Here is a 13,237-nt window from a genome sequence, read left to right as displayed (position 1 = left end):
GCGTGGCACATTCCATACAAACTGAACTTCTCATATAGCTTATCTCTGGAACCGCTTACGTTAACGTCCTGAAATTCGACACAGCAACATATGTTATCAATACCGTACTTATGGCGAAAAGTAGTAAGTAATGGAAAAGGGGGCGTGGCACCCCCTCATGCTTCTCATTTCACTTATCTCTAGAAATTTGGGAGAGCTACATATGTTATCAATACCGTACTTATGGCGAAAAGTGGTAATTATTAGAAAGTCTGGATCGATATACATTTACGTAAACGCAGAAGTATCATTCGATTGGGAACAATTTTTTTTTATATTTCTAAATCCCATTGAACTATTGTAACTTTGTTTTTAATTTTTGGTAAAAGTTAAAATTTATGTGAAAATTTTTAAGACTTTTTTTTAATTTTTCACAAAGAATGGAGTTTTGATTTTATGAGTTTCGCTATAGACTGTCCTATCTATATACCTATTTGCATAAAATGATAGCCGTTTTCGTTGTTCGGTCTAAACTCAAAAACCACTGAATAGAGTTCCGTCAGATTGTCGGAGGATATCTTACATACATATATGGTCCTATTACATGCTACTAGAAAACTCGCTAGGTGGTGCTGGAGTTGAGTTGTTTATACAAATCGTATTTATTAACCGAATTCGTTCAAATTTTAAATGTGAGCTATGTATCTATATGATGGAAAATTCTTTTGATAAAAATGTACCCGATGAGTGCCGCTGCAGGCGAGGTTGAAATTCATAAGACGTTATGGTAAGCAATGGCTTTGCAGAAAATGGACCCAATGGATGGCGCTGCAGCCGAAATGTATAGAAATCCTGTGTGGTTGGCAGTGTTGCCGCGAAACATTTTTAGTGGTAGCTAAATTCCAGCTAAAAAAGGGCTAAAAAAGAGCTAAAAATCGTCGTTGTGGCTAAAAATGGTAGCTAAATTTTTTTACCTACATCTTATATATAAAAATAAGTGCACGTTTTTGGTGTGACCTCATAACTTGAAAACAGCTTCACCGAATTCAACCAAATTTATGTGGCATATTCGATTTATCATGCAGATGGTTTATGCGAAGTTTTCCCGAATTCGGAAGAGGGGGCGTGGCACCACCCATACTAACAAAATATAAAAATAAGTGAACGTTTTTGGTGTGACAATATAACTTAAGAACGGCTTCACCGAATTCAACCAAATTTATGCGGCATATTCGGGCCATCATGCAGATATTTTATGTGGAGTTTTCCCAAATTGGGAAAAGGGGCGTGGCATATGTATGTATCTTATGTATAAGTACACGTTTTTGGTGTGAGCTTATAACTTGAGAAGGGCTTCACCGAATTCAACCAAATTTATACGGCATATTCAGGCTATCATGCAGATGGTTTATGTGAAGTTTGCCCGAATTCGTAAAAGGGGGTGTGGCACCTTCCATACTAACTAAAATTTTTTTGTTGTATATCTCTTGAAATATTTGTGGTAGAGTACTGGAAGTTGGTATAGAGGTATAACAAATAATTCCATACTCATGGATAAAAATGGGCAGTATTGGAAAATAGGGCGTGGCACCTCACATCTTATATATAAAGAATAAGTGCAAGATTTCAACCAAATTTATACGGCATAGTCGGGCTATTATGCAGATGGTTTGTGTTAAGTTTCCCCGAATTCGGAAAAGGGGGCGTGGCACAGCCCACACTAACAAAAAATTTCATCTGGTATATCTCTTAAAATATTTGTGGTAGATTACTGGAATTGGTAGCTATACGTGGCCTGTTCAAGAGTTGGCATTCCAAATTGTTTATTTATTCATACCCAAGATGGAAAAACAAAAAATTTTGTATATCCAAATCTGTTGGATTAAGATTTAAAATAAAGAATCAAAAATTTTGAATATATTGAATATTTGGTGTAGAGAAGCACACCGGGGTACTGCTAGTATAAATATATAAGTATACACGCAAACATTTTCTATAATTACTGGTATAGAAAAACCATGAACTCTGAAAAGAATTACTATTTTATTCAACAAAAAAACTTTTTGTGTAACACATAAAGCATATTAGGGGCCACCAACTTACCTATTTTAAAGTATAGTTAAATCGTTAACGGATAAGATAACGGCCTAGAAACGAAAGGAACATACATAGAAATATGTTTACTTGCCTTAAAGGAAAGGCGTTCGCTTTATGAGCGAAGAGTTAAATTCATGAAAATCATAAATGAATGTCAATGATGAATAAATTTTGAAAAGGGCTAAAAAAAGGGCTAGGGGCAATTTCAAATTTTTGTGGCCAAAAAAAGAATTTGGTAGCCAAATTTAGCCACCAAAGGGCTAAAACGGCAACACTGGTGGTTGGTCTGCTTTGGCCCTATGTTTAAGTTATACAAATTTAGTTTTCAGATGTCTCAATGACGGATGGGGTTAAGTTTGTCTGACGCCCTCATGCACGATCATGCGATTTAGCATCTATCTAGAAATCATTTCATAAATATTACCATGAATTGTAAAAGTGGCGAAGTAACAGGGAAATATTACCGTAAGTATATCAATTGCTTCATATGAAATATATTCAAGAGATCACACGACTCATTTAACCAATGTACCGGAAAACTTTTCATCCTGTGGGAGACCGAAGATTCTTGGCCCTCTTATAACAAAACAGGCACTTCTGTGCTCTTGAGTTTCCTTATAAGGACTTTTATTGGCATATGCATCGCACCAATGCTGTAGTTGCAAGATCATAGAAAAAGATTACGCATTTTGGCAGAGATCTCACAGGTGGAAATAAGACCATCGGTAAAATTCATGACACCGAAAGGTATTGGTATGCCATATGGTATCACAGCATTACTATTATTGGCCCATATGTCAGGAGGAGGCGCAGCGCCTTAGTGGTTTCAACTTAAGCCAAAAATTTTGACTTTACAGACTATTTCTGCTTTTAAACGCTTTTGTTCATTGGCCAACGCAAAAGTTCTTCTTAGGCGCCGCGAAGTAAGCGGGCATTGGCTAGTTGAGTCATAAAATACAAACTAATATCTTAAAATATTACTACACCCTGTTTCAGAAATTATTGATGGAACAAATATTGACAAGTTTTAACAGTTTATGAATATGAATACTGAAAAAAGATGTAGGTGACTTAATTTTCTGAGCACAAGTGTACATTCTGACATAATAAAAAGTTGTCATATTAAAAACGGTTTACTATCCAAATGAATGACTTTTATTTATGCTTAGATATGTAAAAATTTGGGCGTGGAACCCAGACCGAAGGTTCCCAAAAAAACTAGGGGGTTCGAAGAAACGAAATCGTTGTGAGTTCACCCAAAGGACTTCACCAGACCGACGTCGCAACGACTTCCATTCGATGAGAAAAAACGAAGTCGGAGCGACGCAGAGTGGGGCAAAACAGATTGCTGTGGACAAATTAATTTTGAGAACCCAAATTTGAACCGATTTCAAGTTTCTGTCTTTTGAATAAAGGATAATTAAACTTCGCGTCGATCTATCCGTGGCGATATTTTAAAAAGCTCTGTATTTTTATTTATGTTTGTTCAAAATGAAAGAAAAAAAATTACGTTTGAATGCTTCCACTTTTTTGGAAAATACTTGAAATTAATTTCAAATGCCTGCAATTATTTCAAAAATTATTCATAAACATTTTTCCATAGGATAGATTTTATTATAAAATGTATTACATTTGTTATTTATACTAATATATATTTTGAAAGCCGTTTTTTTCGTTTCATTCTGTTCGAAAAACTCGAGAACAGCTAAACCGATATTTTCGAAATTCTGGGCATCGACTCCTGACTATTCAAGGATGATAACACAGGCCGACATTTTTCAGACCCTGGGATCAGCTTACAATTTTCCAAAGGTTTTTGATGCGCTGAATGTGAATCCAGAATCAGTTTTGCTCGATTGGCTCAGGTGTTCGAGATATTTGAGCCTAAACATGCGAAAAACCCGACTTTTTGCTATAATCGTCATATATTTTCATCAAGAAAAGCTCGTTTTTTTAAGAAAATTTAATAAACCATTTGAAAGTAAAATATTTCCCCTTGATAATGCTGTTTAACTCAACGAGATATCTTGTTTTAAACCTGAGAAATTGTCCATTGAAGTTTATGAGTTTTGCGACATTACTTTTTTGCACAAATGCTTGAAAGATACAACACGAAAGAAACAGATTTGTGGTATACGTTTATGGTTTATTCAATTTTCTAAAAAAACGAACTATTCTTGATGAAAATACATGACGAATATAGCAAAAGGTCGGGGTTTTCGCTTGTTTAGGCTCAAATATCTCGAAAACCTGAGCCAATCGAGCAAAACTGATTCAGGACTCAGATTCAGCGCAACAAAAACCTTTAGAAAAGTATAAGCTAGTCCCAGGGTCTGAACTTTTTTAAATTTGGTAGGCCTGTGTAATAGATCAAAAGCAATTTCGATTTATCAAGAGGGCGTGGCACCTCCCATACAAACTAAAGTTTTCACACAACATAATTCTCAAAGTATTCATCGTCGAGTGCTGCAATTTAGTACAGAGATATATAATACCAACGCCAACCTTATGCAAAAACGTGAGAAATTCAGTTTGTATTGGAGGTGCCACGCCCCCTTTTTCAATAACTCCCATTTTTTCCATGAGTTTGGCGTCGATATTATATATCCCTATACTAAGCTGCAGCACTCTATGATGAATAATTACAGAGAAATGTTGTGAAAACTTTAGTTTATATGGGAGGTGCCACGCCCCCTTGATATATCGAAATTATTCTTCTTCTATTATCATCCTTTGAGGCTCTAGATTTAAGGTCCGAAATTTCAAAAATATCGGAACAGCTGTGGTCGAGTTTTTCGATTAGAAAAAAACGGCTTTCAAAATATATATCAGTATAGATGGCAAATTAAAAATATTTTTTAATTAAATGTTAACAATAATATAATATAATTATATTTAATTCACTGAAACATCCAAAATATCAGGCTAGACACGCAAGTATTGCGTTATGTAAAAGCTGTGACAGACGGCAAAGCTCATGCATATAATCTGGCATACATATGCACATAATAATTTTGACCTCACAGACGGCAGTTATGCGGATAAACGAGCCGCAAAGTCGTGGGTTCGAGTCCCACGGCCAATTAAATTTTCATTTTTTTTTTATTTTTTTTTTTCATTCTTTTTTTTATAAGTTCTATATTTTTTTTACGTTGCTTTCAGTTAGTTGTTGTTGACTTTTTATTAAAATTCAACTCTAAAAATTTAAATTAACTGATAGTAAAATAAAAAAAGTGATATAAAATAAAGCAAATGAAAAAAAATAAAGTAAAATTAAATATATAGATCAAATAAAATAAAAAAATATATAAAATAAATAATAAAAACAAACAAAAATTTCGCAATCGCTCTAACCGAGGATCGAACCTGGCAGCTACAGGCTTGTAGCCCGTAACTCTTACCACTCGGCTACCGCGGACGCGGAACCCGCGCGCTTTGTTTGTGTACTTGTACAAAAGACAACAGCTGACCAGTGTTGTCAACGAAAACTGCCCGGATCCGAGTTAATTCCCAAAAATTTCGTGCATTTATTCGGCTGCTTATGCGCATTTTAAAGAGGAAAATGCACGAGTCAAAGCAAATAAAGGCTGTTTATGCAAATAATCGAGCCCGTTTGTCAACCGTATAAGACGAGTCAATCTCGCTGACTATCAACTTATGAAGAAACATTCGCCGGAGTAATATTCTACGATTTTCAAGAGTTGGTAAACTAATAAGAAGGAGCCTATTTGTATAAGGTGGAAGACGGAGATCTGATTTCCATTTGAGGCCACGTAATGCAAAAATTAAAAATTGCTTTTGTACTGACTCAATTTGCTTAATATAATTTTAGTATTGCGGACCCCAGACACACGAACAATATTCCAGTACTTGGACGAACCAACGATGTGTAAAGAATCTTCGTGACGTTCGGATTTTGAAACTTTTTAGCCCACCTGTTAAAAAATCCAAGTCACCCATGGCTTTGTTTACGATCGATGATATTAAAACTCAATTTTGGATCAAAAAGCACGCCAAGATCATTTATAACAGATATGCGCTCTAAAGGAATACCGTTTATTTTATAAGTTGCCGAAACTGGCTTTAATCTATGAAATGTCATGTGCTTATATTTAGAGCAATTTAAAACTAATAGATTTGATGTACACCAGCTAAGAAACGAGTCCAAATCGTTCTGAAGACGATCCAAACAAGACCCGTCTGAAAGCGAATGCGTGAAACAAAGTTTCACGTCATCCGCATACATAAGAGTTTGGGAGTGCGAGGTAATCTGTGGCAAGTCGCAAGGTAAAAAGTAATGAACCCAAAAACTACCTTGAGGCACCCCAGAGGTGACATCAATCGATTTTGAAAGCGTATTCTTGAAGAAAACTTTTTGAGTCCTGCTTGAAAGATAGCTTGCGAGCCATATTAATAGGTGTTTAGGAAAACCAAGTAAGTCTAGTTTATGGATAAGGAGCTCATGATTGACAGAGCCAAATGCTTTACTAAAATCAGTGTTGATCACGTCAGTCTGCTTATTATTTAAAATTACTAAAGAAGTAAACTCAAGCAAGTTCATAGTGGTTGATCTTCGACGTACAAAGCCATGCTGATACGGCGATAACAAAGAACTGCGCAGGTTTTGAAGTTGGCAGGTAATAATCTGTTCAAAAGTTTTAGGAATAACTGGAAGCTTAGCTATGCCCCTATAGTTTGCAACATTTGACGTACTACCCTTTTCATGTAAAGGTATAATAAAAGATTCCTTCCAAATTTATGGAAATGACGCTGATTCTAGTGATAATTTAAATAGTTTTAGGAAGGGCACAGATGAATTTTCAGAACATTACTTTAGCACTCAACTAAGAACACCATCAGGACCCGGATAAATATCGGTTTCAATGCTTGAAGACTACGAAGAATAATATTATTATCAATAACAGGATTGCGAATGCAGTTAAAATGAGCTAAATTATACGGATAGTGACCAGATAGAAAACTTTTAGGTGAATAGGTCACAACTTTTTGGTATGATAAAAATTACAGGTATATTGACTTTTAAAAAATTATATTACGTTCAAATTGGCAGTTAGCAAGTTAAATACTTGCTAACTGAAAAAGAGCTTTTTTTTTTAAACACAATCATCCACAATGATAATTTGGAGTTAACTTTGACGGTTTTTTTTTAAATTTCAAATGAAAATTCAAAAAAAATTTTCAACATCAAGTTTTTCTGTTTCAGTTTGTTTTGTGCGAATGTCTCCTTCATGATATTAACGCATACAGATTACTTAGAGACTTCAAAATGGTTAGTTCATATGAACTACATATCTAAATATCTCTCATGGGAAATAACTAATTACTGCCTTGCCATCTGTTTTGGCGGGCAGAAATGCATATAATTTTGATAGTTTTCAATTTTTAATATTTTTGAGAATATTAATTTTTTGAACGTTGGCGTGTCAAATGAAAGCTTTTGGCTGTTTCTGATTGGCTGAAGCAGAAAGCTTTCTGATACAACTCTGCGTTGAACTGGTTTTCAAACGAGTTAAATGATTTAACTGGTTCAATTTTCCAACAACAATTACATGCGATTTAACTTGTTTATGAACATGTTTTGGTCATTTGGTTCAAGCCCATTTAACATGTTTAGCTCGTCAATTTGAACGTAGTATAGTATTAGGGTCTTGTGTTAAAAATATATTGTGTAAACAACTACATAATTTTAAGTTATGGTCAGCTATGAGAGAATTTGACTGGATTGTCACTTCTACCTTGTTGAATATGCCTTGGTTCGTACCCGAGTTTTTTTTTTTTGAACAAGCAATTCAAGCTATGGAATAGTAGCCATTTAGCTACTACGCCCATATTCATTTTCTTTTTGTGAAATTGGAAACATACGATATTCAACTTAATACAAATGTCTAGTTGAAGTTAAATGTGATATGTCACTGTGAAACTTACCTCCGATCCGCGTGACCATGATGCAACAATTGCATTACAGGATAGGAGCATCCGGTTGCCGATACACTGCCGTCCTTGCTCGCGTGCCATCTTTTCCAGCTCCGGTTGGAAGCCTTGGCACTCGAACAGTGTAATTTGCTGTAAGTAATGTATGCTGAACGCTGAATCATATATCGGCTCGTACTATGTCGTGTTTAGGGACGCCATTTCATATAAATTTTGGAAATAGAGAAAGTTTAGGCGATCAATTTTAGGCACCAGTGTTAAAGATACATATGTATGTATATTAGGGTGGTCCAAAAACAGTAAAGTCGGAATTGTAATGCTCTCACCCCCTATTTTACCCCAATTTTTTTATTTTGAAATCAAAAAATATTTAGAGGCCGCTCAAAGCGCTCAATGTATTTTTTTTTTCGTAGAAATGGTATTGAATTCTTGAAAAGCAATATTTTTCGATCGGAAAACTCTGGTTCTCTTCAGGAGACTTTCAGTAATAATACCCAATTGTTTATTTAACCATTTTTTAATACTAATGATTTTTTATTGGCGCCCCCATTGCATTTTTTCGGGGTTTTTGTGGGCTTTTGGCGGATCTATAAATTATAGTTGCGATGAGAAAATGGTTACATAAACAAGAGAGTATTATTATTGGGAATCTCCTGCAGATAAACAGAGTTTTTTCCGATAGAAAAATATTGATTTTTAAGAATTCTATACCATTTCTACGAAAAGTTGATTTTTCCCCCTATAAAATACACGGAAAACTTTGGGCGCTTTGAGGGACCTCTAAATATTTGTTGATTTCAAAATACAAAATAGGGATATATTTTTTTCAGTACAGAACAATCCTGGGGGTTGAGAGCATAAAAATCCCGACTATACTTTTTCGCATGCATTTTTGGACCACCCTAATGTACATACATACTTGCATATAGGTACATCTCTAGAACTTTTGATTTTAGTGATTATGCATAGTTTCGTAAGTATAAGGTCAAAATCGATTTATCTTTTGGCTATTTTTCTAAAGAAAATATATATGTAGTGTTCTATCCAATCTGAAACACTACCCGCTCGTTATAATCCCAAAACTAGCTAAAACACCAGTGAGTCAAAGTGAAGATTGAGCATTTTTTTTTTCTTTTGTACGCTTCATTTCCTTTGCCGAATGTGATTGGATGCTGAAAATTGTTTCTAACAATCTTAAGTTAATGCGAAAGTTTTCAAAGGTCAACATTTTAAGCAAGGACCATGATATTAAATCGATGAAAGGTTATTTCTACCAGTCAAGGTTTTTTATATGTTTTCGCTCCATCACTTCAGGAGTTTTTTCTAACCTCCAAACACATGGCGGACTTTTCGTGACAGCCAAAATTTTTCAAATATTGCTGGATTTACTTTAATCTTGGTATCCTGGGGTTTTTGTGCCCGCTGATTACGAATATGAAATCTGATTTTCAAAATTCAAAATGACGGATCCAATATGGCAGTCAAATTAAAAAAAATTTTTAATTCTTATATGATTGGTACCTTTGACCGCAATATTGGATCCGCCACTTTGAATTTTGAAAATCGGACTTCGTATCCGTAACCAGCGACCTCAAAAACTAAAAAAAAATTTGTTAGATAAAAAATACCGTCTCTGGTGATAATCAAACAATTTCTAACATGTTCGCTCAGTATTTTAAATCCAATTATTCCACTAACTCCCAAGCATACTTTGACTATCCTTTTAAACTAAGTCCAATTAACTCAATACATAACCCTATAATATCTCCCGATGATGTTTTAGTTTACCTGAAGTCCTTAAAGCAGTCTTTTAGTTATGGTCCTGACCAGATCCCCACTTGTTTTCTTAGAAATTGTGCTGATTATCTCTATGAGCCGTTAACAGCCTTATTTAATTTGTCTCTTAAAGAGGGCGTTTTCCAACTGTATGGAAGGAATCGTTCATAACCCCCTTACATAAAAGCGGTAGCAGGTCTTCAGTGGAGAACTACCGGGGCATAGCTAAGCTTTCTGCAATTCCTAAATTATTTGAAGCAATTATAACAAATCGGTTGACGCATTCTATCACTTCAAGCATTTCATACAGTCAACATGGATTTTGCAAGGGCAAATCAACTTCTACAAATTTACTTGAATTAACATCCTATATCTCAAAAGCATTTAGTGAGAGCAAAACTGTTGATGTTATATATACTGATTTCAGTAAAGCATTTGACAAAGTGTGCCACTCGTTGCTCATCTATAAACTTGATCTTCTTGGTCTTCCACCTAATTTTCCACGTTGGATCTCTTCATACCTCTATGATAGATCACAAAGGGTATTGTTTAAAAATACTATCTCTGACGTCATTGATGTTACTTCAGGAGTCCCTCAGCGTAGCCACCTAGGCCCGATTCTGTTCTTGCTTTTTATAAACGATATTTCTACAGATATAAAATTCTCCAAAATTTTAATGTTTGCAGATGATGTAAAACTTTATAAATCGTACGTTTCAATTAAAGAAAGGTCTTTGCTACAATCAGACTTAAACAGCATGGCTTACTGGTGTAAAGTAAATCTTATGCCTCTAAATCTTAAGAAATGTAAAGTAATGTGCTTCTCGCGAAGAGCTGTTCTGCCAGTTTCTTATATAATAGGTAACCATAACCTGGAACAGGTTTACAATTTTGTGGACCTTGGTATCACAATGGATCCTAAGCTTAATTTTAATCTTCACATTAATGTGACAGTCAACAAGGCTAAAGGTGTACTTGCATTTGTGAAACGATGGTCAAAAGAATTTAGTGACCCTTATATCACTAAAACCCTGTTTACAACATTAGTTAGGCCGATTCTGGAATACGGCTCGGTGGTTTGGAATCCAAGGTATCAAATTTACTCAGACAAGATAGAATCAATTCAAAAAAATTTATACTTTTCGCTTTAAGAAATTTCCTATGGGATTCTCAATATAGTCTTCCACCGTATACGAGTCGCTTAAAACTTATTAACCTTCCTACACTTGCCAGTCGCAGGGAAATGCTTGGTATAATTTTTATGGTTAAATTACTGACAGGCTCAATTTCAAGTCCGTCTCTTCTGGCTGAGGTAAACTTTAATGTTCCCTCACGCGTATCAAGACACTTTTGTCCCATATTTCTGAAAGCTTGTAAAATTTTGAATTGCACGACCCACTCCGTTGCTTATGCCAGGATTTTAACTCTCATTCCAGCACGTTTGATATATCAGATCCGCTTTTCAGCATTAAGAAAGCGATACTCTCCTCTCTCAATAAGTGAATTATTGACATAAATACATAAAATCAGCTGATGAATTTAGTTCTGTAGCTGAACAGTTTTAGATCCCGACACTTAACAAACTCCTGCCTATCGCGACTCGGCACAAAAATTTAAAATATTGGTTCCGTACGTCATGCGGACTGCGCCCCTCGTGCGGATGGGCGGGAATGGAGGGTAAAAACCGTTGGGATTATTATTATTAAAGTTCGCCATGTTTTTTGATATGAGAAAAACATCTGACGTGGTGGATCAAAACGGGCTTCAGATTCGTGTGTAGCGCCCTTAAAAACATATAGAACACCTAGTCTGGTCAAAAGAATCTTTCATAATTTTTTTGTACTCCTGTGTTATTTATTTAGTTTTTTTCTTTTTTGACGTTACCGAGCTTGAAAACTGAGTTTTAATTTTTTTATACCCGAGCATACTTGTACACAAGGGTATTATAACTTTGTTCACATTACGGTTGTTTGTAACAGCCAAAACGAATAGAGATAGATATAGACAAACTAGCCGACCCGGTGAACTTCGTCCCGCACAAAATAAATTTTTTGTATTGATACATTTTGGTCCAACATTTTCACCAACAGTTCATGTTCATGATTTTTAGTGACGCATTTATCTAATATCACGGGTTGGTGGTTGTGTGGAAGGCATATTTCCATTGCCGTCTTAAATAACCTAGCAAAAGTGTATATGAGGCGTTCCATACCAAAACGGACGGGGTTTACATTTCATGTGTTTGATTTGTTTCAAGGTTAATGCATAAACATAAATAATAAATAAATATGAAATTTGAGCTTGATTAATACATCTTTAAAAACTTTACAGCACAAAAACAAAAACTAATCGATTTAATAGTTATCCAAATATCTCGAGAACGGGGCGAGAGAAAAGTTTAAAAAAGTCACATATACACACATCAAAATTCTCTATAAAATGAAATACTTTTAAAATGTTTTTTTCTTAAAAAATGTTTCACATACACATTTTTGATAAAAAACAAATTAGTGTTTGAAAATATGCCCTCTCAAAAAAAATTGAAAAAAATCACAATGGTAGCTCTGCACTTTATTGTACTAAAAATTAATGGGCTACAAAACTGCATACCCCTACAATTTCAAAAAAAATAAAAAAATTTGAAAATTTGTAATGTACTTATTTATACTATGTCTCCATTGTGAGATTTAATGAAGATTTAGCCCTCTGACGAGATTTGACGTTAAATCTTTTGAGATTTATCATATAAAATTAAATCTCGAAAGGCAGTAGATTTAAGTTAAATCTTCGTCAAATCTTCAATAATATTGATCAATAAGTACAATTTGTTGGATGTGGCAACCACAAATTCACATGCCATAAGTCAAATGACATTTGTGTTTTCAATATACAGTTGAGGACATTGAAATCTAGCCTATCATAAAAACATGAATTTTCGTATTTTTAGGGATTTTTATATTTTTTTGTTAGTTTGGGAGGAAAATTAGTAATACATATTTACATAACTTTGGTTGTAATAAATTAAGAAAATATTATTTTAAAAACTAAAAATTTAGAAGAAATGTTTTATAGTAATATCATGCAGAGTCTTCTCCGCTTTCTATAAGTCATTTACGCGCTGCGACAAAAAATTTATAAATTTCGGTAATGGTTCTGCTTCGATAACATTGCACCGAACATCCTCTAGAACTCAGTTCGTATTCATGATATGCCAAAGGTCCACGATTGGATTTTCGGGTCCCTCCTATGAATAAGAGAGTTCTACAAAAATTTTTCTTTCCGCAAATGTTTTTTACCGTTTTGATAATTTTTCTTAAATTCGGGAAAATGATTCGGAATATGGTACCATTCTTTACACTTTCCAAACTATATATTATACATACATATTTAGCACGAATAAGAAGCCAATAATATTCAGAATTCATATAATGAA

The 13,237-nt window shown here is 34.5% G+C and overlaps 1 protein-coding gene across 4 annotated transcripts in view; it reads right to left on the bottom strand.

The window, feature by feature from the left end:
- The window catches only part of LOC118738671 (MOXD1 homolog 2), a 1,114,343-nt gene that overhangs the window by 798,188 nt on the left and 302,918 nt on the right, over positions 1-13,237 (bottom strand). For all 4 annotated transcript variants that reach the window (XM_036469580.1, XM_036469579.1, XM_036469582.1 and 1 more), the window contains exon 5: positions 8,023-8,205. In XM_036469580.1, the coding sequence (XP_036325473.1) occupies positions 8,023-8,205 (183 nt within the window). The remainder of the gene's footprint in view (positions 1-8,022; positions 8,206-13,237) is intronic.

The sequence above is a fragment of the Rhagoletis pomonella genome, unplaced genomic scaffold (genome assembly GCF_013731165.1).
Source record: "Rhagoletis pomonella isolate Grant_MI unplaced genomic scaffold, Rhpom_1.0 Rhpom_scaffold_00005, whole genome shotgun sequence".
Taxonomy (NCBI): Eukaryota; Metazoa; Arthropoda; class Insecta; order Diptera; family Tephritidae; genus Rhagoletis; species Rhagoletis pomonella.
The sequence above is the reverse complement of the archived record's forward strand: the minus strand, read 5'-3'. Positions and strand labels throughout refer to the sequence as shown.